Source organism: Monodon monoceros, unplaced genomic scaffold (genome assembly GCF_005190385.1).
Source record: "Monodon monoceros isolate NGI ecotype Baffin Bay Population unplaced genomic scaffold, NGI_Narwhal_1 Super_Scaffold_3, whole genome shotgun sequence".
In the NCBI taxonomy this organism is placed as follows: Eukaryota; Metazoa; Chordata; class Mammalia; order Artiodactyla; family Monodontidae; genus Monodon; species Monodon monoceros.
The window spans coordinates 71,971,808-71,999,782 of record NW_021703780.1 but is presented as its reverse complement, the minus strand read 5'-3'; the positions used below and the strand labels follow the sequence as shown (position 1 = coordinate 71,999,782).

Sequence of the window (27,975 nt, the reverse complement as noted above, 5' to 3'; positions counted from 1 at the left end):
ATTGAGATATGTTCCCTCTATACCCACTTCAGCGAGAGTTTTTACCATGAATGGATGTTCAATTTTATCAAATGCCTTTTCTGCATCTATTGAAATGATCATATGGTTTTTGTCTTCCGTTGATATGGTGTACCACATTGATTGATTTGTGTATGTTGAACCATCCTTGTGACTCTGGAATGAATCCAGCTTGATAATGGTGTATGGTCCTTTTTATGTGTTGTTGAATTCAGTTTGCTAATATATTTATAGAAGCAAAATTGCATTTTTAATGCCTGCATTCATACTTGATGTATGTCCTGGGCCTAATCACTTCCCAGCCAACCAAGACTCTTCACGAGGCAGTAAAGGTGGGAAGAGGGCCAAGTTTAACTGGTAGATGCCAGCTTCCTTGCTAGAGGATTAAGAATGACAGCAAAAGCCAGAAAACACTTCCACATTTTCAGGTGAACACTGATTCTGAAATTAGGAGAATGCCTTTGTTATCTGTAAGTACCCATGTTGGCCTTCAGCATCTACACACGTTCTTTATTTTCAGACTCACACATGGACTTATTGAACCAAGATCTATGGAACACAGATTTTGCCAAGCACAGTGCTGCATGCTGGGGCCCTGCCCTCTGATCACATTGAGTCCAGCTCTCTCTGTAGGAAGAGTCCTACTTGCTGAGCATTGACTACATGCTTTCACAAATGTCATATCATCTGTGTTTCCTCTCAATCACCCTGTTCTCCACATTTGACAAACACAGAAACCAAGGCTCAGGGGTGTTAACTGGCTGCCAAAGGGGCTGGTGCCCAAGCCGAGCAGGGAATTACACGAGGACCGGCCTGGCCCAGAGCCGGTCAGCTTCTACTGCCCCGCTCTCTCCTGTGCAACGTCCTGTTGGCTCCTGTCTGATGTTCAGGTGAAGTTCAGGGTAACGTGTAAATAACATGGATGGAGTTTCTGGCCCATAAGTGGATGCCCTGGACCTGACCCAGCATAGTTTCCCCTCCTTTTGCACTGAGAGCCATTTTCTCCTGAAGAGTTGAACACTGCAGCAGGAAGCTTGGCTCCCTCTCCATCAGGGAAATACCAGAATGCATTCTTGCTGACTCTTCCATTAGAAACAAGGGAAATGCCTCTACATGAGCTAGGTCGCTCAGAACAAAGCTTGGCGTGTTCTTATTCCTCAACAGTCTGACAAAATCAGTATTTATTTGTGCCTCCCCGGCATGTGGCCTGGACACGGTGTTCCACATCGGGGAAGTGGCCAAGTACCAAGTGCAATACCCGTTACTATAGTAACAGTTCCTTTTTATTGATACCAGAATAAACAGGAATGTGGAGCTGCCTCGCTTGGTGGCACGTTTCATCCCCAGGGCTTTAGGAACTGCCCTTGGAGGCGGCCCTCCTTGCTAGTCTGGAACTCTGGTGGAGTGAGGACCCAGCAACACTGCGCTCGAGTTCCCTTCCCAATGGCACAGGCACAGCTGAGAAGTAAGACGGTTTCTTTTCTTTTTCACCTGCTGCTGAGCTGGGTGCAGTGCAGGGAGGAGGTGTGGGGGATGGAGGGCAGCCTCGGAGCACCACGTGGGCTGTCAGGGGAGCAGAGCTCTTTGAGCCCAGGTACCTGTGCTATGTCCTCTCTCTGTAAAATGACTTGGTGGTGCCCCCTGGCACCCTGGGTTTGGGAAAAGGATAGGAGATGAAGTGCAGGGAGTGCCCAGATTCAGCCCACCATTCTGGTTGATCTCTTTCTTCTAAATGCTCAGATGACTCTGAATTCATGCATGATGTGACCTCACCTAAGTCTATTTTCATACAGTATAGCAGTTGTAATTCTCTTAAGAACTGATAGATAAAATGCCAGAGTGTTGCGGGTGGCACAGTGGAGAGAAAACTGGTCAAACAGCTTGGCTCAGACTCTAGAGCCTTTATTTGCTGGCTGTGGGATCTGGGAAAATTACATGACTCCTTGGAGCCTCAGCTTCTTCATCTGTAAAAAGGGGTCTCAAGAGTACCCATCTCCTCAGTCTATTGTAAGGATTTCATGAAATATGGCTGCAGTGCTGAGCACAGTACATGGCACATGGTGAGTGCACGGCAACGTGTTACCTGCTTGCCTTCCTGGTGGATTTGGCTTTAGCACTTCGCAGTATGAGGCAAGGCTGGTATTGGGCCAAAAATCAGAGGTTATAGGATTGGGTGTGTCACTTTTTTGAACTGCTACCAAACCCAGTGGTTTCCCAGTTGTGAGCCAGCCCCAGTACCTGTGTCTCCGGTCAGCTTGGATCCTGAGTGGCTCTTAGCTCTGTTGGTGCTAAGTCCTGCCGGGATCTCCCCCTGGAGGCATTTGCCAAGTGGAATGGCTGGCATCATGCCACTGGTGGGCCAGCACGAATATCTGATCTGCTGACACTGTTCCCTGGCTATCTGCACAATACTCCCCACCAGCCTCGCTAGCGACCTTCCATGTCCAGCCTGGGACTCTGCTATGGAATTGACTTGAAACCCTGAATGCCCACCCAGACCTTCTCCCAAACTAGCAGGTCACAGTGGACCCAAGGCAACAGGTTCAGGAAGTTTGTCTCGAGTCAGTTTCTCATGGTGTGGGGAGGTTGCATCCCAGTGAACAAGCAGCTCTGACAGGGGCTTGTAGGCATTGGCCACAGGCAGCTGGAGATGTGGAGGAGGTTCCCAGATACCCTGTTCTTTGGTTGCTGGCCAATGAAATACAAATGGGTACTTTCCCCACTGCGAGGAAAAAAGCAAGAACGGTTAGGAAATCCTGTGGCCACGCTTGTCACTTTTACTGAATGCCTCTTTTCTTTGGTCAGTAGTTATTTTAAAAGGATCTCTTCTCCTCTGCCCCTCCACCCCATGAAATGTTGAACCAAGAAGATCCCTGGTTGTGTTCTAAACGCAGCAGCTTGAACAGTAATAAGGAACAAGGGCAGGGGGAGGGAGGGCAGAGGAATGAAGACTTTGACCAACACCCTTGGCAGGAAACACCATCAGCTGGGCCCCCTCCTAACAAAAACCAGCCATGGGCAGACAGGCCTGTGGATTCTGGCTTAAACCCAAAGCAGCTGGGGCCCGGCTGGGGCTCCCCAGTGAGAGGGCGAGGAGTACTTCAGTTACCGCCCTCCATTTTCTCATCTATATAATGGGCTCACACTGCCTCTTTATTGGGGTTTCTCAAGTGTGCAGAGAGTGAAAAGGGATGTAAACCTGCTTTGTTGACTGAAAGACGCATTGCACCTAGAAGACAGTGGAGTGGTAGAAAGAGCACTGAATCTGGGGTCTAAAGGTTCTGGCTTTGCCATTTATTTTGTGTATCTTTGGACAAGTATCTTGGCCTCTCTGAGCCTCAGTTTTCTCATTTAGAAAATGGGAATAATAAAACTACCCACTGGCTGCCTCCTGGGGTGATTGTGAGATCCAGATGCAAGTGAGTGAGCCTTGATCAAATGTCAAGTGCTCAACACAGGTCCCCTCAGGACAGGAGGAGTATCACTGCCAGGCACTGGGCTAACCATATCTTGCACATTATATCATTTCACCCTCCAAACAGCCCCGTGAATAGATTCTACCATTATTCCCACTGTAAAGGGGCTCAGAGAGGTTAAGCTATTTGCCCAATGTCACATAGCTAGGAAGGGGGTACCATGATGATTCAAACACAGTCTGGCGCCTCCAAAACATCTGCCTAAACCACTTTGCTTTACTGCCTCATGTGTCATTTGTTATAATTGATGCCATCAAAGACAAAACCAGAACCACCAGGGCAGGGGAAAGGCAGATGAAGGGGACGCAAGCCTTAGCTTAGGGTCCCACAGCCATCCTCAGGATGAACTGGGACCTGGGTCTCCATCAGCACCACTTCCCTTCTGTCTCTCCTTATTGCTCTCCTGTGGCCAGCAGGGCGCCAGTATTTGGTTTCAAAGTTGCCACCCTAGCATTAGCCACATAGTTCATCAGCCCCAGTGGCCTGATGAACTCACCCTGGGAGAAATTAGTGATCCTAGCTGAGCCTTGTCTGGCACTGGGCTGACATGTGTGGAGCCTCTGGGGAGGAGCTGTAGGACCTCCAGGGTCATCAGAAGAGCCATGTGCCTCTTGGCAATCTGTATGTTTTCTTTGGAGAAATGTCTATTTATGTCTTCTGCCCATTTTTTGATTGGCTTGTTTTTCTGATATTGAGCTGCATGGGCTGTTTGTAAATTCTGGAGATTAATCCCTTGTCAGTTGCATCGTTTGCAAATGTTTTCTCCCATTCTGTGGGTTGTCTTTTCGTTTTGTTTATGGTTTGCTTTGTTGTGCAAAAGCTTTTAACTTTAATTAGGTCCCATTTGTTTGTTTTTGTTTTTATTGTCATTACTCTAAAAGACGGATTGAAAAAGATATTGCTATGATTTATGTCAAAGAGTGTTCTGCCTATGTTTTCCTGTAAGAGTTATAGTATCTAGTCTTACCTTTAGGTCTTTAATGCATTTTGAGTTTATTTTTGTGTATGGTATTAGGGAGTATTCTAATTTCATTCTTTTACATGTAGCTGTCCGGTTTTCCCAGCACTATTTATTAATGTCTTTTCGCCATTGTAAATTCTTGCCTCCTTTGTTGTAGATTAGTTGACCATATGTATGTGGGTTTATTTCTGGGCTTTCTATCATGTTCCATTGATCTATATTTGTTTTTGTGCCAGTACCATGCTGTTTTAATTATTGTAGGCTTGTAGTATAGTCTGATCATGGAGTCTGATTCCTCCAGCTCAACTTTTCTTTCTCAGGATTTCTTAGGCTGTTTGGGGTGTTCTGTGTTTCGATATAAATTTTAGAATTTTTTGTCCCAGTTTGGTGAAAAATGCTATTGGTAATTTGATAGGGATTGCACTGAATTTGTAAATTGCCATGGGTGGGAATGTTAATTTCTCTTTCTGATCTTTCGTTGTTAGTGTACAGATGCAAGAGATTTCTGTGCATTAATTTTTTTTTTTTTTTTTGCGGTACACCGGCCTCCCACCGCCGTGGCCCCTCCCGTCACAGAGCACAGGCTCCTGATGCGCAGGCCCAGCGGCCATGGCTCATGGGCCCAGCCGCCCCACGGCACGTGGGATCCTCCCGGACCAGGGCACAAACCCACGCCCCCCGCGTCGGCAGGCGCACTCCCAACCACTGCACCACCAGGGAAGCCCTGTGCATTAATTTTGTATCCTGAAACTTTACTGAATTTATCGATGACCTCTAGTAGTTTTCTGGTAGCATCTTTAGGACTTTCTATGTAGAGTCTCATGTTATCTTGCAAACAGTAACAGTTTTACTTCTTCTTTTCCAATTTGGATTCCTTTTATTTCTTTTTCTTTTCTGATTGCCACAGCTAGGACTTCCAAAACTATGTTAACTAAAAGTGGCGAGAGTGGACATCCTTGTCTTGTTCCTGATCTTAGAGGAAATGCTTTGAGTTTTTCACCATTGAGAATGATGCTTGCTGTGGGCTTGTCATATATGGCCTTTATTATGTTGAGGGAGGTTCCCTCTGTGCCCACTTTCTAGAGAGATTTTTATCATAAATGGGTGTTGAATTTTGTCAAAAGCTTTTTCTGCATCTATTGAGATGATCATATGGTTTTTATTCTTCAGTTTGTTAATGTTGGTGTATCACATTGATTGATTTGCATATATTGAAGAATCCTTGCATCCCTGGGATAAATCCCACTTGATCATGGTGTATGAACCTTTTAATGTGTTATTGGATTCAGTTTGCTAGTATTTTGTTGAGGATTTTTATGTCTATGTTCATCAGTGATATTGGCCTGTAATTTTCTTTTTTGGGGATATCTTTGGTTTTGGCATCAGGGTGATGGTGGCCTTGTAGAATGACCTTGGGAGTGTTCCTTCCTCTGCAGCTTTCTGGAAGATTTTCAGAAGGATAGGTGTTAGCTCTTCTCTAAATGTTTGATAGAATTCGCCTGTGAAGCCATCTGGTCCTAGACTTTTGTTTGTTGGAAGATTTTTAATCACAGTTTCAATTTCAGTACTTGTGATTGGTCTGTTCATATTTTCTATTTCTTCCTGGTTCAATCTTGGAGGGTTGTACCTTTCTAAGAATTTGTCCATTTCTTCTAAGTTGTCCATTTTGTTGGCATATAGTTGCTTGTAGTAGTCCCTTATGATCCTTTGTATTTCTGTGGTGTCAGTTGTAACTTCTCCTTATTGATTTGTAATTTTATTGATTTGAGTCTTCTCCCTTTTTTTCTTGATGAGTCTGGCTAAAGGTCTGTAAGTTTTGTTTATCTTCTCAAACAACCAGCTTTTAATTTCATTGATGTTTTCTATTGTTTTCTTCATCTCTATTTCATTCATTTCTGCTCTGATCTTTATGATTTCTTTCCTTCTACTAACTTTGGGTTTTGTTTGCTCTTCTTTCTTTAGTTGCTTTAGGTGTAAGGTTAGGTTGTTTATTTGAGATTTTTCCTGTTTCTTGAGGTAGGACTGTATTGCTATAAACATCCCTCTTAGAACTGCTTTTGCTGTATCCCATAGGTTTTGGATCGTCGTGTTTTCATTGTCATTTGTCTCTAGGTATTTTTTTATTTCCTCTTTAATTTCTTCAGTGATCAATTGATTATTTAGTAACATATTGTTTAGCCTCCATGTGTTTATGTTTTTTACAGTTTTTTCCCTGTAATTGATTTCTAATACAATAATTAGATTTCTAATTTATTAGAATGATTTCTAATTTCATAGCATTGCAGTTGGAAAACCTGCTTGATATAATTTCATTTTCTTAAAATACCAAGGATTGATTTGTGATCCAAGATGTGATCTATCCTGGAGAATGTTCCGTGTGCACTTGAGAAGGAAGTGTATTCTACTGCTTTCGGATGGAAAGCCCTATATATGTCAATTAAGTCTATCTGATCTAATGTGTCATTTAAGGCCTGTGTGTCCTTATTAATTTTCTGTCTGGATGATACATCCATTTGTTTAAGTGGGGTATTAAAGCCCCCTGCTATTATTGTATTACTGTTGATTTCCCCATTTATGGCTGTTAGCATTTGCCTTATATATTGAGGTGCTCCTAAATTGGGTGCATATATATTTACAATTGTTATATCTTCTTCTTGGAGTGATCCCTTGATCATTATGTAGTGTCCTTCCTTGTCTCTTGTAACACTCTTTATTTTAAAGTCTATTTTGTCTGATATGAGTACTGCTACTCCAGCTTTCTTTTGATTTCCATTTCCATTTCCATGGAATGTCTTTTTCCATCCCCTCATTTTCAGTCTGTATGTGTCCCTAGATCTGAAGTGGGTCTCTTGTAGACAGCATATATACGGGTCTTGTTTTTGTATCCATTCAGCCAGTCTGTGTCTTTTGGTTGGAGCATTGAATCCATTTACATTTAAGGTAATTATCAATATGTATGTTCTTATTACCATTTTCTTAATTGTTTTGGGTTTGTTTTTGTAGGTCTTTTTTCTTCCCTTCTTCTTTTGTTCTCTTGTGGTTTGATGACCATCTTTAGTGTTGTGTTTGGGTTGCTTTTTGTGTGTGTGTGTGTGTGTGTGTGTGTGTGTGTGTGTGTATCTATTATAGTTTTTTGGTTTGCATTTCCCATGAGGTTTTGATAAAGCAGTCTATATATACACATACATACACACAAGGTTGTTTTAAGTTACTGGTCTCTTAATTTCAAATGTAGTTCCCATTTCCTGCATTTGTACTCTCTTCTCACAGTTACTGGTTTTGATATCATACTTGTATATAGATGATTTCCTGCTTTTACTGTATTTTTGCCTTTACCATTGAGCTTTCCCATTTGTGATTTTCTTTTTTTAGTTGTGGCCTCTCTCCCCTACCCCCAGAGAAGTTCCTTTAGCATTTGTTATAATGCTGGTTTGGTGGTGCTGAATTCTCTTAACTTGTCTGTAAAGCTTTTGATTTCTCCGTCAGATCTGAATGAGAGCCTTGCTGGGTAGAGTTTTCTTGGCTGTGGGCTCTTCCCTTTCATCACTGTAAATACATCCTGCCACTCCCTCTGGCCTGCAGAGTTTATCAGTATCAACTGATAATGTTATGGGAATTCCTTTGTGTGGCATTTGTTGCTTTTCCCAATATTTTTTCTTTGTATTTAATTTTTGTTACTTTGATTAATATGTGTCTCGGCATGTTCCTCCTTGGGTTTACCCTGTGTGGAACTCTATGCGCTTCCTGGACTTGGGTATTTCCTTTGCCATGTTAGGGAAGTTTTCGACTATAATCTCTTCAGATATTTCCTCCGGCCCTTTCTCTTTTTCTTCTTCTTCTTGGACCCCTATAATTTGAATGTTGTTGCATTTAATGTTGTCCCAGAGGCCTCTGAGACTTTCCTCATTTCTTTTCATTCTTTATTCTGTTCTGTGGCAGTGATTTCCTCCATTCTGTCTTCCAGCTCACTTATCTGGTCTTCTGCCTCAGTTATTCTGCTATTGATTCCTTCTAGTGTATTTTTCATTTCACTTATTGTGTTGTCATCACTGATTGTTTGTTCTTTAGTTCTAGGTCTTTTTTAAACATTTCTTGTATCTTCTTGATCTGTGCCTCCATTCTTTTTCCAAGATCTTGGATCATCTTTACTGTCATTACTCTGAATTCTTTTTCAGGTAGATTGCCTATCTCCTCTTCATTTAGTTCTTATAGGTTTTTATCTTGCACCTTCATCTGCAACGTATTTCTTTATCGTCTCATTTTGTCTAACTTACTGTGTTTGCGGTCTCCTTTCTGCAGGCTGCAGGATCATAGTTCCTCTTGCTTCTGGTGTCTGCCCCCTGATGGGTGAGGTTGGTCCTGAGGCTTGTGCCATTATCCCCTTGATAGGGGGTTTGACTAGTGTTCTGGCGACCAGAGCCTGCCCTGGCTATTGCGTGAGGCCTCCCCTTTGCTCTGTGGTTGTCACTGCCCTGTCAGGGGCAGAGTCTGCTCCCTAGTTGTTGGAGTAGAGGCCCGTAAATCTGTTTCTTAGCTGTGTCTCTGATCTGCAGTGTGAGGTGAATGGGACTGGAGAACTCCCAATGGTAGAGAAGCCACTGCGTAGTCCTCCTCTGGAGCTGTTCACCTGTGAACGTGCTCTGTTGTGTCCCCTTTCGCCTGTTGTACAGGCTCACAAAGTACACTTGCTGGCACTGCTCTCGGTCCCACCTTAACTGCGGGTATGCCAGCAATTGGCCTTGTTGACTCTTAGATGTTGTTTTCACCAGGCCACTGGTGCAGGTCCACTGAGGTCAGGTCCCAGGACTGCAGTAGTGGTGCACCTGGACCCACGGTGGGAGCTGTGGAGGCAGCTCAGACTCTGGCCTAGCCCAGCCCCCAAGTGTACGTGCCCACAGAGCCCACAGCTGCTAAAGCCAGACCCGTCCCAGCTGCAGGAGCCCTTGCTGTCCTTTCTGATGTTTCGCAGGTGCTGAATTTAGGAAGCCGTCAGTGGACGTGTATCGGCATGGTTCACACAGCCATGAGGAGAGATTTCAGCTCTTCTTCCTTAGTCACAGGGCCCCTGGCCCCTTAGTCACACAGCACTCGGCTGTGGTTTCAGCCCCACCTCTGTGTGTGTCGTGCTGGAGTGTGCCAGAGCACACGAGCCCATGGGGCAGGAAGGAGCCAAGGCAGCGCTCAGGGAGAGCAGGCTGCCTGGGGCAGGAGCTCCTCAGTCCTATCCCCTCAGGCTGTCTTCTCACGGCCAACAGCAGTCCCCTCCCCAGGTCTGTTCTCCAAACCCCACGTTCCAGCCCCCGTGAGCACCGGTGGACACCCCTCTCAGGCTGGGGCATGCAGGGCTGTGGCACGGTCCATCTGTGTAGGTCTCTCCCTGTCCTGACAGCCACGGACTGGTTGCTGGGCTCTCCTCCGAGCCCCTGAGGCTCCCCTTCTGTCCCAGCTGATCTCCCCGCCAGTGAGGGGCCTTCCCCAGATGAGCAACCTCTCCTCACCTTCAGCTCCCCACCAGGGGCACAGGTCCCATCCTGCTTCCTCTCCTCTTCCTTTTCCCTTCTTCTTTTGTTTGTCCTACCCGGTTATGTGGGGATCTTTCTTATCCTTTTAGGTGTCTGGGGGTCCTCTGCTAGTGTTCATCAGGTGCTCTGTGAGACTTGTTCCATTTGTAGATGTATTCTTTTTTTTTGCGGTACGCGGGCCTCTACCGTTGCGGAGCACAGGCTCCGGACACACTGGCTCAGCGGCCATGGCTCACGGGCCCAGCCGCTCCGCGGCATATGTGGGATCCTCCCGGACCGGGGCACGAACCCGTGTCCCCTGCATCGGCAGGCGGAGTCCCAACTACTGCGCCACCAGGGAAGCCCTGTAAGTGTATTCTTGATGTGTCTGTGGGGAGAGATGAACTCCATGGCCTCCTCTGCCATCTTGGAAAGTCCTCTCCCATGATGTGATGTGACATGCGGCAGCTCCAAATATCTGGGTCTCGGTCGCCACCCAGGATGCTGGTACAGTCACCCAGCATTCTTTTGTTGACGGTTGTTCAGCAGTTAGTTGTGACTCTGGTGTTTCCATGAGAGGAGCTGAGCTCATGTCCTTCTACTCTGCCATCTTATCTCCACCCCCTTGGGGAGTTTTTTAAAATCCCAAAGGCCAAGCTGTCTCCCAGGCCAATTAAATCAGAATCCCAGGGTAGGACTCAGACATTGGTAGTTTTTAAACTCCCTGTGATGATGTCAGTATGCAGCCAGGGTTAAAATCCACTGATTTAACTAGTACAGTTTTTAAGGAGAATGCTCAATCCAAGACTAGAAGTTGGATATTTTAATAGTGCTTATTAATAACGGCTAACGAGGTGGCCCCACTCATAGTTTCCTCTATAGGAGTGAGGCCCTGGAGTTGTTCAGTGCACAGCCTGCCTCACTGTATGTGGCAGCTCTAGTAGCCGGCACTTATTGAGTCCTCGACTCAGTGCTAGGCACTAACTTGCCAAGCACCATGCAAGTGTCACCTCCTTTGTTTTGTAACAACCTCATGAAGAAGGGTGCTGATCAAGAGCAGCTGTCACACCTCCTCAACGCTGCTGTTCTAGAGGAAGCAGCCGCACACAAGAAGTAAGGAGTGGGTGTGGCTTTGTTCCAAAGCGGTTGGACTTGACCCAAAGACTAGTTTTTGGACTCCTGCTGCAGAGGATAGGTACACTTGCCCATGGCTAGGAACGGGCTGAGCCAGCATTCAACCCAGGTTCTAATGGCTCCAACATTATTCTGCCTTTCTTTGACAACCAGTGAAGGACATTCATTAGCTCCTCACCTTTCTCCTCAACGGGTCTTCTTCCCTGCCAGCTCTTCCTGGGGGCGTTCACCTTTTTCTTTTCAGAGATGACCTTACGCTCACCTTACCTCACATCTTTGCCCCATCACGGCCACCTCCCCAAAAGTCTCGGATCTCTGAGGACACCCCAGCAGCCTGAGAGACCTGGCCAGAGCAGCCCTGAGAATGGACCCCTCCTCTGCTCAGGGGGCCCAGCTGATCCCCAAGAGAGCCCGATTTTCCTGGCCTAGCTCCTGTGCTTTGTTGGGCAGCCTCTTTTATTCCAACACCTATGTGAGGCTCTTCTACATGGAGGCCTCTTTTAATTAAATTGAAGGCAGGAAGGTTGGCTCAGCAGCTGTCTAAACCCTGGGGGCCACACACACACGTCCATGGATCTCACACGTGTTTGTTGGAGTTTAGAGCACTAACTGGCAACGGCAGCAGTCTTCCCAAGTTGCAGCTCTGAGCTGAAGAACCAGCCACATCCTTCAGGATTCCTGCCTCAGTGACCACACCACCCTGGTCTCAGCAAAACATCATCTGTCACACCTCACCACTGATTTTTTTTTTTTTTTTTTACCTATGCCTAGAGCAGATCCTTGAACCAGAGCTGGTCATTGATTGGACCTGGGGTGCAGGACTGGCTACATAATTTGCAGGGCCCAATGCAAAATGAAAACGCAGGACCCCCTTGTAAGCACGATCCTGTATGGTCCCTGCTGGGCTGAGGACTGGCCCCGGGGCGGCCAACTCATTGGCTCGCGGATGACCTTTGAAATGAAGGTCCGCAGCCTGGCCAGTCAGATGTTTTTTCCCCTGGAATTTAATGGGAAAGAAAGACAGAGGCTGCCCATTGGAAGTAAAAGACACCAAAGTCATATCAAAAATTCCCAAAACCTGCTCAGTTTTTCCCCCACACAGCAGTGAGAATGACCTTCTTAAAATCAAATCAGAGGCGATCTTTCCCCAACTTGAAACCACCCGTCCACCCTCACTCCATGCTCTCCCCCTGTCACTCCCTCACGCCACTGCAGACACAGTATGCCTTTTTGTTTCCTGAACAGACTTAGCTTGTTCAAGGTACGTGAGTCACACATACTGTTCCCTCTGCCCCACACAGGCTCCCTCTTCCTTCTCAACCGTCAGATCTTAAAGATCACCTCCCAGAGAGGCCCTCTTGCTGCACCTGGCTGAAGGAGGGTCCTCCTGTTAGTCTCTATCCTAGCGCCACCCGCCACCCCCCCGCCCCAATTCCCTGAGCAGGCTCCTCGCGATTTGCAATCATTTATTTTTGTTGGTTTGTGTACATGTTTGCTGTCTGCCTCCCTAGCAGAATGTCAGCTCTGTGGGAGTGGGAGCCTTGCCTGTTTAGTTCATCTCTGTCTACCACCATACCTGGCAGATTATAGAAACTCTAACATATGGTAGGATGAATGAATAATTGTACGATTGTGTACTTTCTCAATGGCCATTCCTGTTATGCAGGAGCTCTTGGTTTTGTGGACCTGTTTTGTATCTGGCCACACTTGAATTTTCTCATTAGTTCCAAAAGCTTTTCTGTTAATTCATTTGGGAATTCTGGGTGCATATAGTGTTATCTTATGCAAATATTAATTCTGCCCTCTCCTTTCCTAAAGTTATATTTCTGTTTCTTAACTCATTGCTTTGGCAACATACAGTTAGTTGTTTTAAAGATGGTGTGACTGATAAAAATTATGAAGCTTTGGAAGGTTTGGGGCACACAGGAATTAAGGGCAGGACGACTAGCCAAGGAGCTGAAGCAATTAGTGTGGTGTGATAATGGGCTGGGAAAGATGAGAGCTGAGCACATAGGAAGAAAAGAGTGTAGCTAAGAATTACTCAGATAAAGGATTGGTGAGACTTGGTAATGGGAAAAGGCAGTGGAAGGGGGAAAAATTCCCCAAACTCCAATCTGAATCAAGATATTCTAACACACTGGCTCCCGAACAACTTAATCTCAGACTAAGAAAATATCCACATTTTTAAAGGAGGAGGGAGTTGATATAGCCAACTGTTTGTTTTGTCAAGTGCCCATTTTTAACTAACTACTAAACCCTACCACAATCATTTTTTAAGGACCAAAAAATTAAGAAAGATATAACCTGAAAAACAAATAGCCTTCTGAAAAAAGAAGAGAAAATTAATTAGAATTCTCATTTTAGAAGTAGTTTCGAGAATGGGAATTCAAGAAAGAAAATTAGCAACCATGTCTCTAGGCTCTGACACTTAATTATTATAAGATATTTTCGATGTAGCAAGATTAACACTTTTCTCAGTTTACACAGCATCTTTACAAATGGGGTCTCAATCCTCCTCACAGCACCCGGCAGTACGTAATAAGAGAAATGCCAAACATGTGTCTGGAGTGCTACCATTTGCAAAGCATCATCTCCCCTTTGATGCCCACATTCCCTAACATGTCACCTTGCAATCTGCGCCCCATCAAACCCCCTCCTCCTGTGTTTTCCAACCCCACTGACCTATCACCCACTTCCAGGTTCTTGCACAGACCACCATCCCTGTCTAGTTTACTTGGAGCACTCCTCTGCATCAAGCAGAAGATGGCTTTCATCCTCTTTCCAGTGGGAGGGAAGAAGTGAGGGTCTGTCCACAGGCAACATGGTGGTTGGTGGTTTTTAAGAGGGGAACTAGAGCCTGACGTATGCAGTGGGAACACAGCCCCTCAGTTGCATTATGGAAACCACATGCCTTAAAGCACTGGTTCCCCAAGACCAACCTCCCTGAGCATCAGTTTTCTCATCTGTACAACCTCAAAGCTTTTATTATAAATTGCCAACAAATATTTATTGAGTGCCTACTATATAACAGACCAGACACTGCCAATGCCTAGCGTATAGTAGAGGCTCAACCTCAGAAAAGCGGGACTCATGAAGGGAGCAGAGCCAAGGCCTATACTACATGCAGCTAATGGCCAGTCTGTGTCACCCTCTTGAGACTTTTTCTTAAAAATCCCCACCCTCGGGCTTCCCTGGTGGCGCAGTGGTTGAGAGTCCACCTGCCGATGCAGGGGACACGGGTTCGTGCCCCGGTCCGGGAAGATCCCACATGCCGGCGAGCAGCTGGGCCCGTGAGCCAGGGCCGCTGAGCCTGCACGTCCGGAGCCTGTGCTCCGCAACAGGAGAGGCCACGACAGTGAGAGAGGCCCGCGTACCGCAAAAAAAAAAAAATCCCCACTCCCACTCTCACCCCTTTGTAAGTAGACATGGCAGTCCTGGGATTTCATACCCTCCTCTTTGGTCTGGAGAAAGTGAAAAGCTGGACATGTCCATGAGGAAATTTGGAACTACGGATAGGGAAGTTGGACAATAAGGGGTGATATTTTCTTTTGATCACTGCATTTATCCAAATTATCCTTAACAAGTACATATTGCTCTTTTTAAATATCTTCTCTTTTTCTGATACAAGCTCAGTGAGAAACAGAGTTCCTTTTACAGGAGGGAAAAGTTTTTTTTCAAAGTCAGGCCAAAAACATTTGCACGCGTCAACCCATACACTTTGTGACCCCACTTTTAGGGGTCAAGAAAAGTAGCACTTTTCTATACCCCACTTTACAGCCATCATCTCCAGTCCTTACAACCCTGTGCACAGGCTCAATTATCTTCATTTCACAAATGAGGAAACCAAGGCTCGGAAAGGCAAGTAGCTTGCCCAGGGCCGCACAGTGAGCTGAGATCCATCTAACACCAAAACCTTGCCCTGCAGCTGTGCCCAGGAGAATGGGTGAGACTGTGGGCCCAGCTCTGACCAACTCCCGTGTCACTTTTACAGCCTCCATGTACTCGGAGATCCAGAGGGAGCGGGCGGACATCGGAGGCCTGATGGCCCGGCAAGAATACAGAGAGTGGAACCCGGAGCTCATCAAGCCCAAGAAGCTGCTGAACCCCGTGAAGGCCTCCCGGAGCCACCAGGAGCTGCACCGAGAGCTGCTCATGAATCACAGAAGGTGGGAGTGGAGTTCGGCTGCCTAGTCTGGCAAGCACCGCCTCAGGCCTGCTGAGGCGCGGGGAGGTGCCCCTTATGAAAGGCAGGCCTGGTAGTCATCCTGGGGCTCCTAGAGGCTGAGGAGGTCAAAGGGCGCCCCACATGGTCACCAGCAGACACTGTGAAGGTCCAAAGGCCCTGTTCTCCCACCCAGCTACCTACTTGTAGCTGCCCTCCAGGTGCATTTACCATGTATGAGGCACCGTGCCCAGACTTGGGGCTACAAGAAGGAATGGGACCCAGTTCCTGCCCTCACAGAGGAGATAGATGGGTGCTTGGATGGGGCCATAAATGGGCCTGCGACCCCAGAGGAGCCGCCAGGCAGTGTTCCAAGATACCATCACTTCCTCCATGAGGTCAAGGCCCGGAGGGTGGGCACAAGTCAGCCAGCTTAGGAGGGGGACATTGGCCGGTAGAAGCAAGTATGTTCCCAGCAGATGGATAAGCATGTGCAAACGGACAGGAGACAGGAGTAGCTCAGAGTGGCTGGAGCAAAGATTGTAAGGTAGTTCAGAAGGGACATGTGGACCTGTGAAGGGTCTCAAGCAGGGGTGTCACGGTCGTGGAGGGGGTATGAGTGGAGCAAGGAGGCCAGGAGCATGCAATGAGCAAGGCAGGCTTGGGGCATCAGGACTGGGACTGGATTATTGAGAGGGATTGTGGGGAAGGGGCGAGGGAGGCTGAGCTTTCCGCCCCTCCAAGGCCAGAGCACCAGGACGAAGGCCGCAGTGCCTTCGAAGCTCCCTCTACTGGCCGTTTTTGGTATTGGCGCTGGCTGTGATTTTCATTCTTGTTTTCAGTTGTGCGCAACATCCCTTCCTCAGATCTCACTTTGCCTCCTCCGTGTTGTGCCCACCCCCTGTATCCACAGAGGGTTGGTTCCAGAACCCCCCACAGAACCCCAAATCCACAGATGCTCCAGTCCCTTATGTATTTAAAATGGCATACATAGTACAGCCAGCCCTCCGTATCCCCGGAGTCAGCCAACCACCGATCTGATCCGCGGAAACAAAGGGCTGACTGTGTATTATGAGTATTTTCTCAGGTTGCCTTTTAGAGTCATCCCGTTTAAAATCACCACAATTAAAAGCCTAAAGACAAATCAGGGGAAACATCTGCAATATAAATGATAAAAATATATATGTATCTCTTATAAATTCATAAGGAAGAAATGCAAGTAGCTGGCAAACATCTCCAAGGCTGGTCCATGTGACTAGCAATCAAAGAAACAAAGGAAAACCAGATATTTTTTGCCTACCAGATTCTCAAATACAAAAAGATCGGATAGTGACAATAGGGAGAAACAGATGCTCTCGTATACTGCTGACGGAAGTATAAAGTGGATAATCTTTTCTAAGGAACAGACGGGAATATGTATCCAAAATCTTTTAAAAGCGCCTGACCCAGCAGCTCTACTTCTAGAAACTCATCCTGAGAAGATAACCAGTAATATCATAAAACCTGGCCTCTGAACTTAGACAGGCGTAGGTGCAAATCCTCATTCAGTCCCTTCATAGCTGTGACTTGGACCGGTGTCTTAAATCCTAGGAGCCTCGCTTCCCTTCCCGGTATAACGGGACAGTAATGGTTTCACCTCCCCCGGCTAGCAGGAGGACTGCACGATGTAATGGTATAGGTTGATGTCTGTGCAGGGTGTAGCCCTGGGTGGGGAGAAGTTGGGGGTCTCCTAACAAACACCTCTTCCCGCCACCCCAGGGGCCTGGGCGTGGACAGCAAGCCGGAGCTGCAGCGTGTCTTGGAGCACCGGCGGCGGAACCAGCTCATCAAGAAGAAGAAGGAGGAACTGGAGGCCAAGCGCTTGCAGTGCCCCTTTGAACAGGAGCTCCTGAAACGGCAGCAGAGGCTGAGCCAGGTGGGTAGGGGCCCCCAGACCCGGCCCACGCCTCCTCCAAAGACTGTCCTGGCCCAGGGAGGAGCTCTGCATGCGGCCACAGCTGACCACGAGGTTGAGCAAAATGGGGACTGCACCAGGAGTCCACCCCTGGCCTGAGTCCTCAATCTGCCACTCCCTTTGCTGTGTGACTTTGGGCCAGTGGCTTCCTCTCTCTGAACCTCAGTTTCCTCATGGGCCCAATGTATTGCATGCTGATTCTGATTGCCTTCTCTCAACTGCCCCGTGAGCTCGGTGGAGTTCCCATTTTAGAAACGAGGTTAGCAATCTGAACCAGGCTTCACGGGGAGAAAACAGTCTCATGCTCTGTTCCCCCCAGCTACCAGGCTGGGGGAAAAACTGATCCCCATTCTGTTTCCCCAGAGAGGACCCTTGGTCCAAACCCAGTGGCTTTTGAGAATGGGAATTCCCCTAGCCCACCCACTTCACATCTGTTTCTCTCTCCTTCAGCTGGAAAAACCACCAGAAAAGGAAGAGGACCATGCCCCCGAATTTATTAAAGTCAGGGAAAACCTGCGGAGAATCACCACCCTGACCAGAGAAGAGAGAGCGCTTTAGAGCCAGCTGCTGGAGCTCCAGCGCCCCCTGCAGCCCGCCCCTGGTCCCCACACCTTCCTGCAGCCCTGCTGTAGCCGGCAGCCCTGGGCCCCTGGTCTTGACACATCTGTGATGTTCACACTCGCTTCTGTAAAATGCGTTGTCCCAGAGGGCCGCCCTCCCCCCAACCCCCCGAAGATGGGGGGGATCCTAAGCTCCCAGCCTTTTCGTTCTGAGTACTCATCCCTCCTGCTCCAAGAAGAAGCCACTGCTGGGAACACTTTAACCAGGCACCTCTCCCTGAGGGCACTTCTGAGCTCTGACAAGATTTTTCCGGCAGAGTTGAGAAGGGACAGGGGCAGCTCGGCAGAGCATCCCGGGATGCCTGCTCTGCAAGCCGCCTGAGGGGAGGACGGGTCTGTCTAACGACGACAGCTTCTTTCTCAGACTCTGCCAGCCTTTCCTCACCCCCATGCCTTTATCTTCTCCTCTCCACAACCCTACCCTCTCCAGGCCCTGTAACCACACCTAGCCAGGGCTGCAGCCCTTCTGCTACTGGACGGCTAGAACAGTGCTTCTCAAACTTCACAGTGCCTATAAATTACTGGGGATCTTGCTAAAAGACCGGCTTTTGGGTCAGTAGATTTGGGGTGAGGGCTGAGATTCTCATTGCTAAGAAGCTCCTAGACCGCTGGGCTGAGGCCCACACTGTACCCGGCAAGGCTGGAGCGTCCAGGGGTGGTCAATGAGGCCATCTCTGCCCCACAGCCCTCTGCCCTGGAGATTCCCACCTGCCACCACAGCCCCCAAGGGCTCCTTATTTTCCACCCACCCCAGGGACCTCAGGCCTGGGAAGGCTCTTGCCTAGCAAATTGTGTTATGTGACCAGAAATGTATGTAATCGCCAATCTGCATTTCTTACCACCCTGATGCAATTCTAGCCAAAGACTCCCACAAAACTTTTCTTTTAAACCTTTTCCCGAAGCCTATGAAGAGCAAATTATAAAGTGGTTTTCAATAGGCTTCTGAAAATATAAAAACCGGTTTGAAGACCCTACAGCCACCCTTCCAAACTGGTCCCGTTGAGTCCCCATTTCCAGCCTCTGCACCTGGGACCCACCCCTATTTGGTTTCCATCACCTGGACCAGCTTCAGTGAATTCACCCATTCTTCCTCAAAACGCCCTTCCCAACGCAAGACCAAATGTTTCAGCCTTTTGCTCCTATCCCATATTTAAAGATTTAGAGACTAAACCGGGCCTGTTTCTTTTTCCCCTGAAGTCCCTGCCTCTGGCTTTGTAAACCCCATCATTCAAGGTAGCAGGGCAGTGCTAGAAAAGCATTTCCTTTCACACCCCAAGACTGGCACAGAGCTACCAGAAAGAGCTACCGCTGGGCTGCCCTTTGATACTTGGACCAAAGGTGGGAGGAAAGGGATCATCCTGGTCTTAGGCCTAACTGGGTGGCTGGAGAGGGACTAAAGACATCATCCTTTTCCTGTGGGGGGCGGCGGCTCTAAAAGTCTCTCAAATGTGACAGTCTTAGTGAGAAGATGGTAATACTGTTTTAAATGTCTGCCAGGTGAGAGAATGCTAAAAATGCACAGTCCCTAAATAAAGACCACCCCTTCCCCAAAGAAGCTGTCCCCTGTGTGTTGTTCAGACAGGAAAAGCAAGACTGAGTATCTAGGATGAAGTAGGCCCCTCCAAGGGAATGCTTGGGATTTCACTGTGTGGGCCCCACAGGTGCTCCACAGAGGTGGCAAATCATGGAGACAAAGCCCCAGAAGTAGAAGGAAACGCAAGTACCATGTCGTCCATGGAGCCATGGCAGACACCCTTGATCACTCCCCAGAGGTCAGCCCCAACTCCTCCTCTCCAGCCATCTCCCATTGTAGAGGCTGTAAATACAGAGTCTCACTGTTACAGCCTCCTTTACAGCTTGCAGTGACCATGTGACCAGGTATGGCCAGTGAAATTTAAGACAAAGTCTACAGGGGCTCCTAGGAAAGCTTATGTTTTTCTGATAAAAGAGACAGACTGGGTAACAACTCCCTGCTCCTCCCTTCTTCCTACCTTGATGATGGGATGCCTGGAGCCACAGCAGCCATCTTGCTACAATGAGAAAATGGCCAAGAGAATTTTAGAAACATTGACCTGTCATCACTTGACCAAGCCAATGCCAGCAGCCATCCTCCTCCAGAATGCTTGTAAATAAAAATAAAACCCTCTTGTTTAAGCCATTGCTGGTTGTTCTCTGTTCCCTGCAGCCAAAAGCATTCCTAGCTGACACAGAAGGCCAACCCTGCTGCCCAGAATTACCTGCAGACTGTACTGAAAAGCCAAATTCCTCTTTGCCATCAGAAACCTACTGGATCAGGATCTCCAGCAACAGTGCCTGGGATCTGTTTGTCTACACTTTTTCCATATAGCCTACATGGCACCAGTCTGAGAACCGGTATTTGGGCATCGCTAATTCACACGTCATTCAGTAAGCATTTGTTGAGTGTCTGCTCTGTGCCAGGGAACATGCCACGTGCTGGGGGCACAGTGGGAAATAAAACATCGGGATTATTGCAGTGGCCTCCTCCTGCTGTTCTCCCTGCTTCTGCCCCTGCCCCCTACAGCCTATTCTCAACAGAGCAGTCCAAATGTTAAGATGTTAAAAATCCCGTTAACATCTAAGGCAGATCTGTCACTCGTCTGGCTCCCAATAGAGTCGTTCCTGTGACCGAGAAGGTCCTATGCGTCCAGCTCTCTTAACCTCGGCCCTACTTCCCACTGCTCTCCTCTTCCTCACGCAGCCCCAGCCAGCCCAGCCTCACACCCACCAGGCATGTGCCCCCCGCGCCCCGGCCTTTTCACCTGCTATTTCCTGGCCGGGAATGTTCTTCCCTCACAGAGCCGCACAGTTCACTCCCTCGCTTTCTTCAGGTCTTTTTCATGCTCTTTCTAAACCAGGTCCCCTTGGTCGCCCCTCCTAAAATCTCAGCATCACCTACACTCTTCCTATCCCTTCTTTCCCTGCCTTATTTTTCCTCCTTACCACTTATCACCGTCTAACATATATTTTATTTATTTATCTTGTGTGTCTCTCCTAACGATAATGTCAGCTCCACGAGGGCAGAGATTTTTGTCTGTCTTGTTTATGGCTGAATCCTAAATGGCCTTCCTCCTTCCTCCTTCCCTGCCAGCAAGTGGCCTTGCCTGTGCCATGCTAGCATCTAGGCCCCAGGGAAAAGAATCCCAGCCCCATCCCACTCAGGTTTTGAGAAAAGGCATTTGGCTACTTGGGGCATAGGGCACATAGCAGGTGCTTACTAAATGTTTGTTGAATGAATGAGTGAATGAGGAACCCCTTCTCCCTCTTCTTCTTTCTGCAATACATCCAGCCTCTTCCCAGGTTCAGCCCCTCTCATCACCATCACTCACTTGAATCCTTCCTCCACAATGTTGACCCTGGCCCAGAGGTGTCAATTTGGTCCAGAAGCTTTCCTTTGGCCTCTTGGGCTTTTGTCAGTATTCCTGGGCCCTACTAGCACTTGTGCCTTCAGAACTCGTATTGGAGCTCCATGGCTCCTCCACACCACCTTCCAGGCATCCAGAGAGTTAGCTCATCCCTGAAGGCAGCGGTCAGGCCATCACCCAGTCCTGGAGACCCTGGAGAAGGACAAGGCTGCAGCAGTAGCTCTGATGGCAGACCCTGCCCTAAATGGGGAGCCAACAGCAGCAAGCCCTGTTCTCACTGAGGCCACACTCTCACACCCACCAGACCACAAGTCCTGGTCTGGGTTTGGAGATACCCTCTTCAAAGGCAAACCAGCACTAAATACAAAACCTGGGAGAGAGACAGAAGAACTCAGGAGAAGAAGGGACACTCCCTCCCTGGTTCTGCAGTGTGTGCTCCAAGGGAGCTTTCGCAGGCCAACCTCACCACACTTGAGATTATCCAAATTCCAAGCCTCATGAAAAGAGGGACCCCTTCTGACTCTGCTGAACTTTACCACTCCCAGCCAGGACTCTGCACATAGTAGGTGTTCAAAAAAGTTGTGAATGGGTATCAGTAATGATCACTTCATTTATGGAGAGTCAGCAATGTCACCACTCATAGCAATTTGGTATCATCCTCCCCATTTTGCAGATGCAGAAACCAAGGCTTGGGTAAACTAAAGGACTTGCCAGAAGTCACAAAACAATTCCTGGGGAAGAGATGAGATTCACACAGAGCCATCTGTCGGCAAAGCCTACATTTTTTCCACCAGAGCCAGGCTGTGCTCTTAGAAAGGGCTCCTAGGAGGTCCCTATGCCATCCTAACCTTTTGACACAAGATTCAGGAACCTATCTCACCTTCCTTTTGTCCATCTGAACTTGAGGCATTTGGCTTCCACCCATAAACATAGATGCAGGCCATCATAGACTGACATGAGTCCTGGGGTGAGGAATATCTACACACTATAGACATGGCCCCATCCCCAATATCACACCCCCACCCCCAAAGCCAACCAGTCTCTGGGGACAACCAACGGGTTAAGATCTACCATCATGGGGACTTCCCTGGTGGCGCAGTGGTTAAGAATCCGCCTTCCAATGCAGGGGACACGGGTTCGAGCCCTGGTCCAGGAAGATCCCACAGGCCACAGAGCAACTAAGCCCATGCGCCACAACTACTGAGCCTGCGCTCTAGAGCCCACAAGCCACAACTACAGAACCCGCATGCCACAACTACTGAAGCCCGTGTGCCTAGAGCCCGTGCTCCACAACAAAGAGAAGCCCCTGCAATGGGAAGCCCGCGCACCACAGCGAAGAGTAGACCCCACTCGCCGCAACTAGAGAAAGCCCGCATGCAGCACCAAAGACCAAACGCAACCAAAAATAAATTAATTTTAAAAAATAAATTAATTTTAAAAATCTACCATCACAGCGGGACCCCTGCCCCCTTGCAGAACTGTACCTGCGGCTGAGCAGTGGCCTAAACCATTTGATGTTCCATTGCTCCTAAAGACCCATCAAACCCAACCACCCTGCTCCCACCAGGGCCTTGTTTTACGGTGCTCCCTTTTGCTGGGCCTCATGAGAACAGAGCCCCTACATCCCAGCGGTTGCTGTCCTCATCTCAGCCCATCACAGTTATTTGAGTTGATGATCGGCTGGCACTTGCCCAGAGAGGACACGGGGCTGGGCTTGTTTTCCAAATCTGGCCCTCTCGTTAAGTGTGCCCATCCACTTCCCAGAAAGGACCTGTAAAGAGAGATGAGCAGGATTGCCCAGGGAGGGACCCTGGCAACAGCTAAGCTAGCCAGGGCTCCCCGCTCCAAGGAAGGGCTTCCCATGGGACCAAGGCAGCTAGCTCACGCCTTTGTGTGCCTGAACTAAACTGTTCATTTCCCCCTGCAAGGTCAGTCCCAGGCTTGCCCTGTAAAGAGTTAATTCTGTGCCTGGATCTGGATTCAAGCCCCACCTCTGCCAATCACTCCTTGTCACAAGTCTGGGCAACTTGCTGAACGACATTTTCCACATCTGTGACATAGGTAATGATATCTGCTCTTACTGAACATTTAGTGTCTGTGCCAGGGACTGGCCTAAACACTTTGTATGAATTCTCTCGTTTCAGCCCCCAGGACTGTCATTATCTCCATTTTACAGATGGAGCATCTGAGGTTTAAAGAGGCAAAGCTACTGCCCCAAAGCACACAGCCAGCAGGTGGCAAAAGCGAGATGTGAACTCACATCCACCTGGCTGGAGCCTGTGCGTTTATATTGGCATATCAGCATTTGCTGATGGAGGCTCAGGAGAATGTTTTGCAAAGCACCCACATTCAGGCCTTCCCATCTGTTGCCGGAAATATTCTGCAAACCTGCTGAGGCCAAATGGCCATCCACCTTCCTCCTTCCTCCTTCTCTGCCAGCAGGTGGCCCGGCCCAAGCCAATCTGGTAAGGCAGAGTGGGCCCCAGGGACATTCACGGCTTTGAGAGAAGCCAGTGGCCAAATGGGACACAGGAATCCACATGCCTGCTCTTGGCCCAGGAAGCTCAGGGAAGGAGCAGGAAGGAGAGAAACATGCATTAAGCACCTACTATATGCCTGGTAGGTCCTGGAACATGAGAGAACAGACACAGAGCACCTAGCCCAGGGCCTGGCACATTTCAAGGGATGAAAGTTCCTTCTCCCCACCTCTCTCTCCCCTTGTTAGGATATCGTGACAGGTAGCACAGCATGGCTGTTAAGAGCCCAGGCCACAAAGTCAGGCAGACTTTAGACTTGGGGGTTGGGTAGGGGATCTGGCTCTGCCACTTACCAGATGGGTGACCTTGGAAAAGTTACTTAACATCTCTGAGTTTCTCATCTGTTAAACAAAGGTTCCAATAGTACCAGCCTTACAGACTGTTAAGAGGGCTGAATTAACAAATATAAAATATTTGTTAGGCACAGGCACATGGCCAGCACTCAGTAAAAGTTAATTATTGTCTTCCCTTTCCTTGGTAGTTTCATTCTGTCTGTCATATCTGTCACTGACCAGACCCCTCCAAGCTCTATTTCCACTCATTTACTTCTCTTAGTCCCTAAGTTTGTCTGGCATCCACCCCTCCCTCATGGCTGGCCACCCCAAGACCCTCTGCCCTTCTCCCAGTCCCTTTTTTGGGGGAGGTGTCGCCCATACCTTCTCACATCCCAATCTAAATTGACGGACATTCTGAAAAAAACACCTCACCAGTATTCCTCAAAGTATCAAGGTCATAAAGACAAAGAAAGACTGAGGAACTGTACCAATTGGAGGAGACAGGACAATTAAATGCAGTGTGGGATCCTGGAATGGATCCTGAACCAGGAAAAAGATATTAGTGGGAAAACAGGCAAAGCTCAATGTGCAGTAAATGACTAACTCTGCAGGATTTCAAACCCTGCACGTTCCAAAGAAAGCACTGGCCCTTGATAGCTCCTGGGAGCCAACCTCTAAACTCTTAGAATATCCTGCCTGAAAAGAGTACCTCTGTCCACCTGGGCCCTTGGGCCACGCCAGGCAGTTTACACTAACAATGTGATGTACGTGGGGTCACCGGTCATGCTGTATCAGTGTGGCTTCTGGAGTGACTGGAGACTGAGTAACTAAGATCAGCCACACCAGCATCCCAGGGCTCTATGACTCATGCCCTATAACCCTGGATGCCTAGGGTGGGGTGAGCTTCCCTGGCTATAGGTACAGTGTGTGTGTTGCCACACAGGGAGAATTAAATGCTGTCCATACAACTCCACTGGGAGAGGATGGACAACTGGAAGGTCGTGCCTGGTCTCTCCTGGACTCCACCTTATATGTCTTTTCCTTTGCTGATTCTAATCTGTATCCTTTCGCAGTGATAAACCATGATCATGAGTATATTAGCTTTTCTGAGTTCTGTGAGTACTTCAGGCAAGTCACTGAACCTGAAGTTCATCTTGGGGACCTTCCAACACACTCAAATAAGTTCTGAAGATTAGTTAATAGTAGTATGTCACGATAATTTCTTGCTTTCACTAACCGCACCACAGTTATGTAAGATGTCAACACTGGAGGTGGCTGGGTGAAAGGCGTACAGAAACTACTACTATTTTTTGCAACCTTCTGAAAGTCTAAAGTTATTTTGAAATAGAAAGTCAAAAACAAAGAATAGGAAGACATGAGATGATAAGTGTTAAAGCTGAGTGTTAGGTACTTGTGGAATCATTATATTGCTCTCTCCAGATTTGGACAGGTTTTCAATTTTTCGAAATAAAAAAAAATTAAACTAGAGGATTCAATAGTTTAGTACAACAAGCTGAAATGATCACATCCAAAAACATGTAAAGCAGAGTCAGCACCAAAGTTGATAAAGAAATTATTTAAACACAGAATTTACCAACAGGTGCAGGAACCTGCACCCTGCCCTCCCCATGCAGCAGTGGCTTGAGCACCCCAAGCCCAGCCTGCACTGTGGAGCTGCCAAGCCACAACCTGGCCAGGCGAGTGTACAGTGTCCTGCCCTGCCCACCCCACGTAGCAGCTCCAGCCCTGCCACATGAGGGACACTCCCTTGAGTGGCTGGTACTGGTGGCCAGAGGGACTGTACATCTGGGCCCCACGAATCATCTCCTACACAAGAACACTCCTTCAAGACTGGGAGAGGTAGCTGTTTTGCCTAATACATATAGACAAACACATATAGTCAGGCAAAATGAGAAGACAAAGGAACGTGTTCCAAACCAAAGAACAAGATAAAGCCTCCCAAAAAAGATCTTAATAAAATGGAGGTAAACAAACTATCTGATAAACAGTTTAAAGTAATAATCATAAAGATGCTCACCGGGACTTCCCTGGTGGTACAATGGCTAAGAATCCGCCTGCCAGTTTAGGGGACATGGGTTTGACCCCTGGTCTGGGAAGATCCCACATGCCGCAGAGCAACTAAGCTCATGCGCCACAACTACTGAGCCCACGAGCCACAACTGCTGAGCCCGTGTGCCACAACTACTGAAGCCTGCGCGCCCTAGAGCCTGCATGATGCAACTACTGAGCCCACGTGCTGCAACTACTGAAGCCCACGAAAGCTATAAGACACTGATGACAGACATTGAAGAAGACACAAATAAATGAAAAAATATTCCATGTTCATAGGTTGGAATAATTATTGATAATATTATTAAAATGTCCATACTACCCAAAGCAATCTACAGATTCAATGCAATCTCTATCAAAATTCCAATGGCATATTTCACAGAACTAGAACAAATAATTCTAAACTGTGTATGAAACCAAAAAAGATCCCAAATAGTCAAAACAATCTTGAGAAAGAAGAACAAAGCTGGAGGTATCACACTTTCTGATTTCAAACTATACTATAAAGCTATAGTAATCAAAACTGCATGGTACTGGCATGAAAACATACACCCAGGTCAATGCAACAGAACTGAGAGCCCAGAAATAAACTCACACATATATGGACAATTAATTTACAACAAAGGAGCAAAGAACACACAATGGAGAAAGGACTGTCTCTTCATTATGGTGTTGGGAAAACTGGACAGCCATATTCAAGAGAATGAAACGAGACCACTATCTTACATACAAAAAACTTAACTCAAAGTGGATTAAAGAATTGAATGTGAGATCTGAAACCATAAAATTCCTATAAGGAAACATAGGTGGTAACCTTCTTAATATCAGTCTTAGCGATGTTTTTGTGGATCTGACTCCAAAGGCAAGGGAAACAAAAGCAAAAATAAACAAATGGGACTTCATCAAACTGAAAACCTTCTGCACAGTGAAGAAAACTATCAACAAAACGAAAAGGCCATCTAACTGAATGGGAGAAGATATTTGCAAATCATATATTCAACAAAGGGTTATATTCAAAATAGATAAAGGACGCATAAAACTCAACAACAACAAAACAAACAACCTGACTTAAAAATGGGCAAAGGACTTGAATAGACACTTTTCCAAAGAAGACATACAGATGGCCAACAGACACATGAAAAGATGGTCAACATCACTAATTATTAGGGAAATGCAAATAAAAGCCACAATGAGATATCACCTCACACCTGTTAGAATGGCCATCATCAAAAAGTCAAGAAATAACAAGTACTGGAGAGGGTGTGGAAAAAAGGGAACCTTCACACACTGTTGGTCATATTGTAAATTGGTACAGCCATTATGGAAAACAGCATGGAGATTCCTCAAAAAATTAAGGATAGAACTACCATGTGATCTAGCTATTGCACTTCTGGGTATTTATCTGAAGAACACAAAAACACTAATTTGAAAAGATATATGCACCACTATGTTCACTGCAGCATTATTTACAATAGCTAAGATATGGGAGACAACCTAGGTGTCCATCAATGGATGAATGGATAATGAAAATGTGGTATATCTATATACAATAAAACACTACTCGCCCATAAAAAAGAAGGAAATCCTGACATTTGTGGAAACATGGATAGACCTTGAGGGTATATACTAAGTGAAATAAGTCAGAAGGACAAAGACAAATACCATACGATTTCACTCATAAGTGGAATCTAAAACAAAACATGAAACAAACAAACCTACAGATTCAGAGAACAGGTCAGTGGTTACCAGAAGGGTAGGGGGCTGCAGGGGTGAGCAAAGGGGGTTAACTGTATAGTGACTGATGGTAACTAGACTTTTGGGGGTGGTCACTTTGTAGTGTACACAGATGTCAAATTATTATATCGTACACTTGAAACATATAAT

General features: G+C 47.2%; 1 protein-coding gene across 4 annotated transcripts in view; it reads left to right on the top strand.

Annotated features, from left to right (window-relative positions):
- The window catches only part of FAM107A (family with sequence similarity 107 member A), an 81,859-nt gene extending 59,698 nt beyond the window's left edge, over positions 1–22,161 (top strand). For 2 of the 4 annotated variants that reach the window (XM_029242531.1, XM_029242533.1), the window contains 3 exons: positions 15,082–15,256; positions 17,011–17,167; positions 17,657–22,160. In XM_029242531.1, the coding sequence (XP_029098364.1) occupies positions 15,082–15,256; positions 17,011–17,167; positions 17,657–17,764 (440 nt within the window). In that variant the 3' untranslated portion in view covers positions 17,765–22,160. Of the gene's footprint in view, positions 1–282; positions 1,484–10,293; positions 11,066–15,081; positions 15,257–17,010; positions 17,168–17,656 lie in introns of those variants that run through there. The other 2 variants (XM_029242534.1, XM_029242535.1) reach the window with 2 other exon arrangements.
- Positions 22,162–27,975: the final 5,814 nt, after the last annotated feature.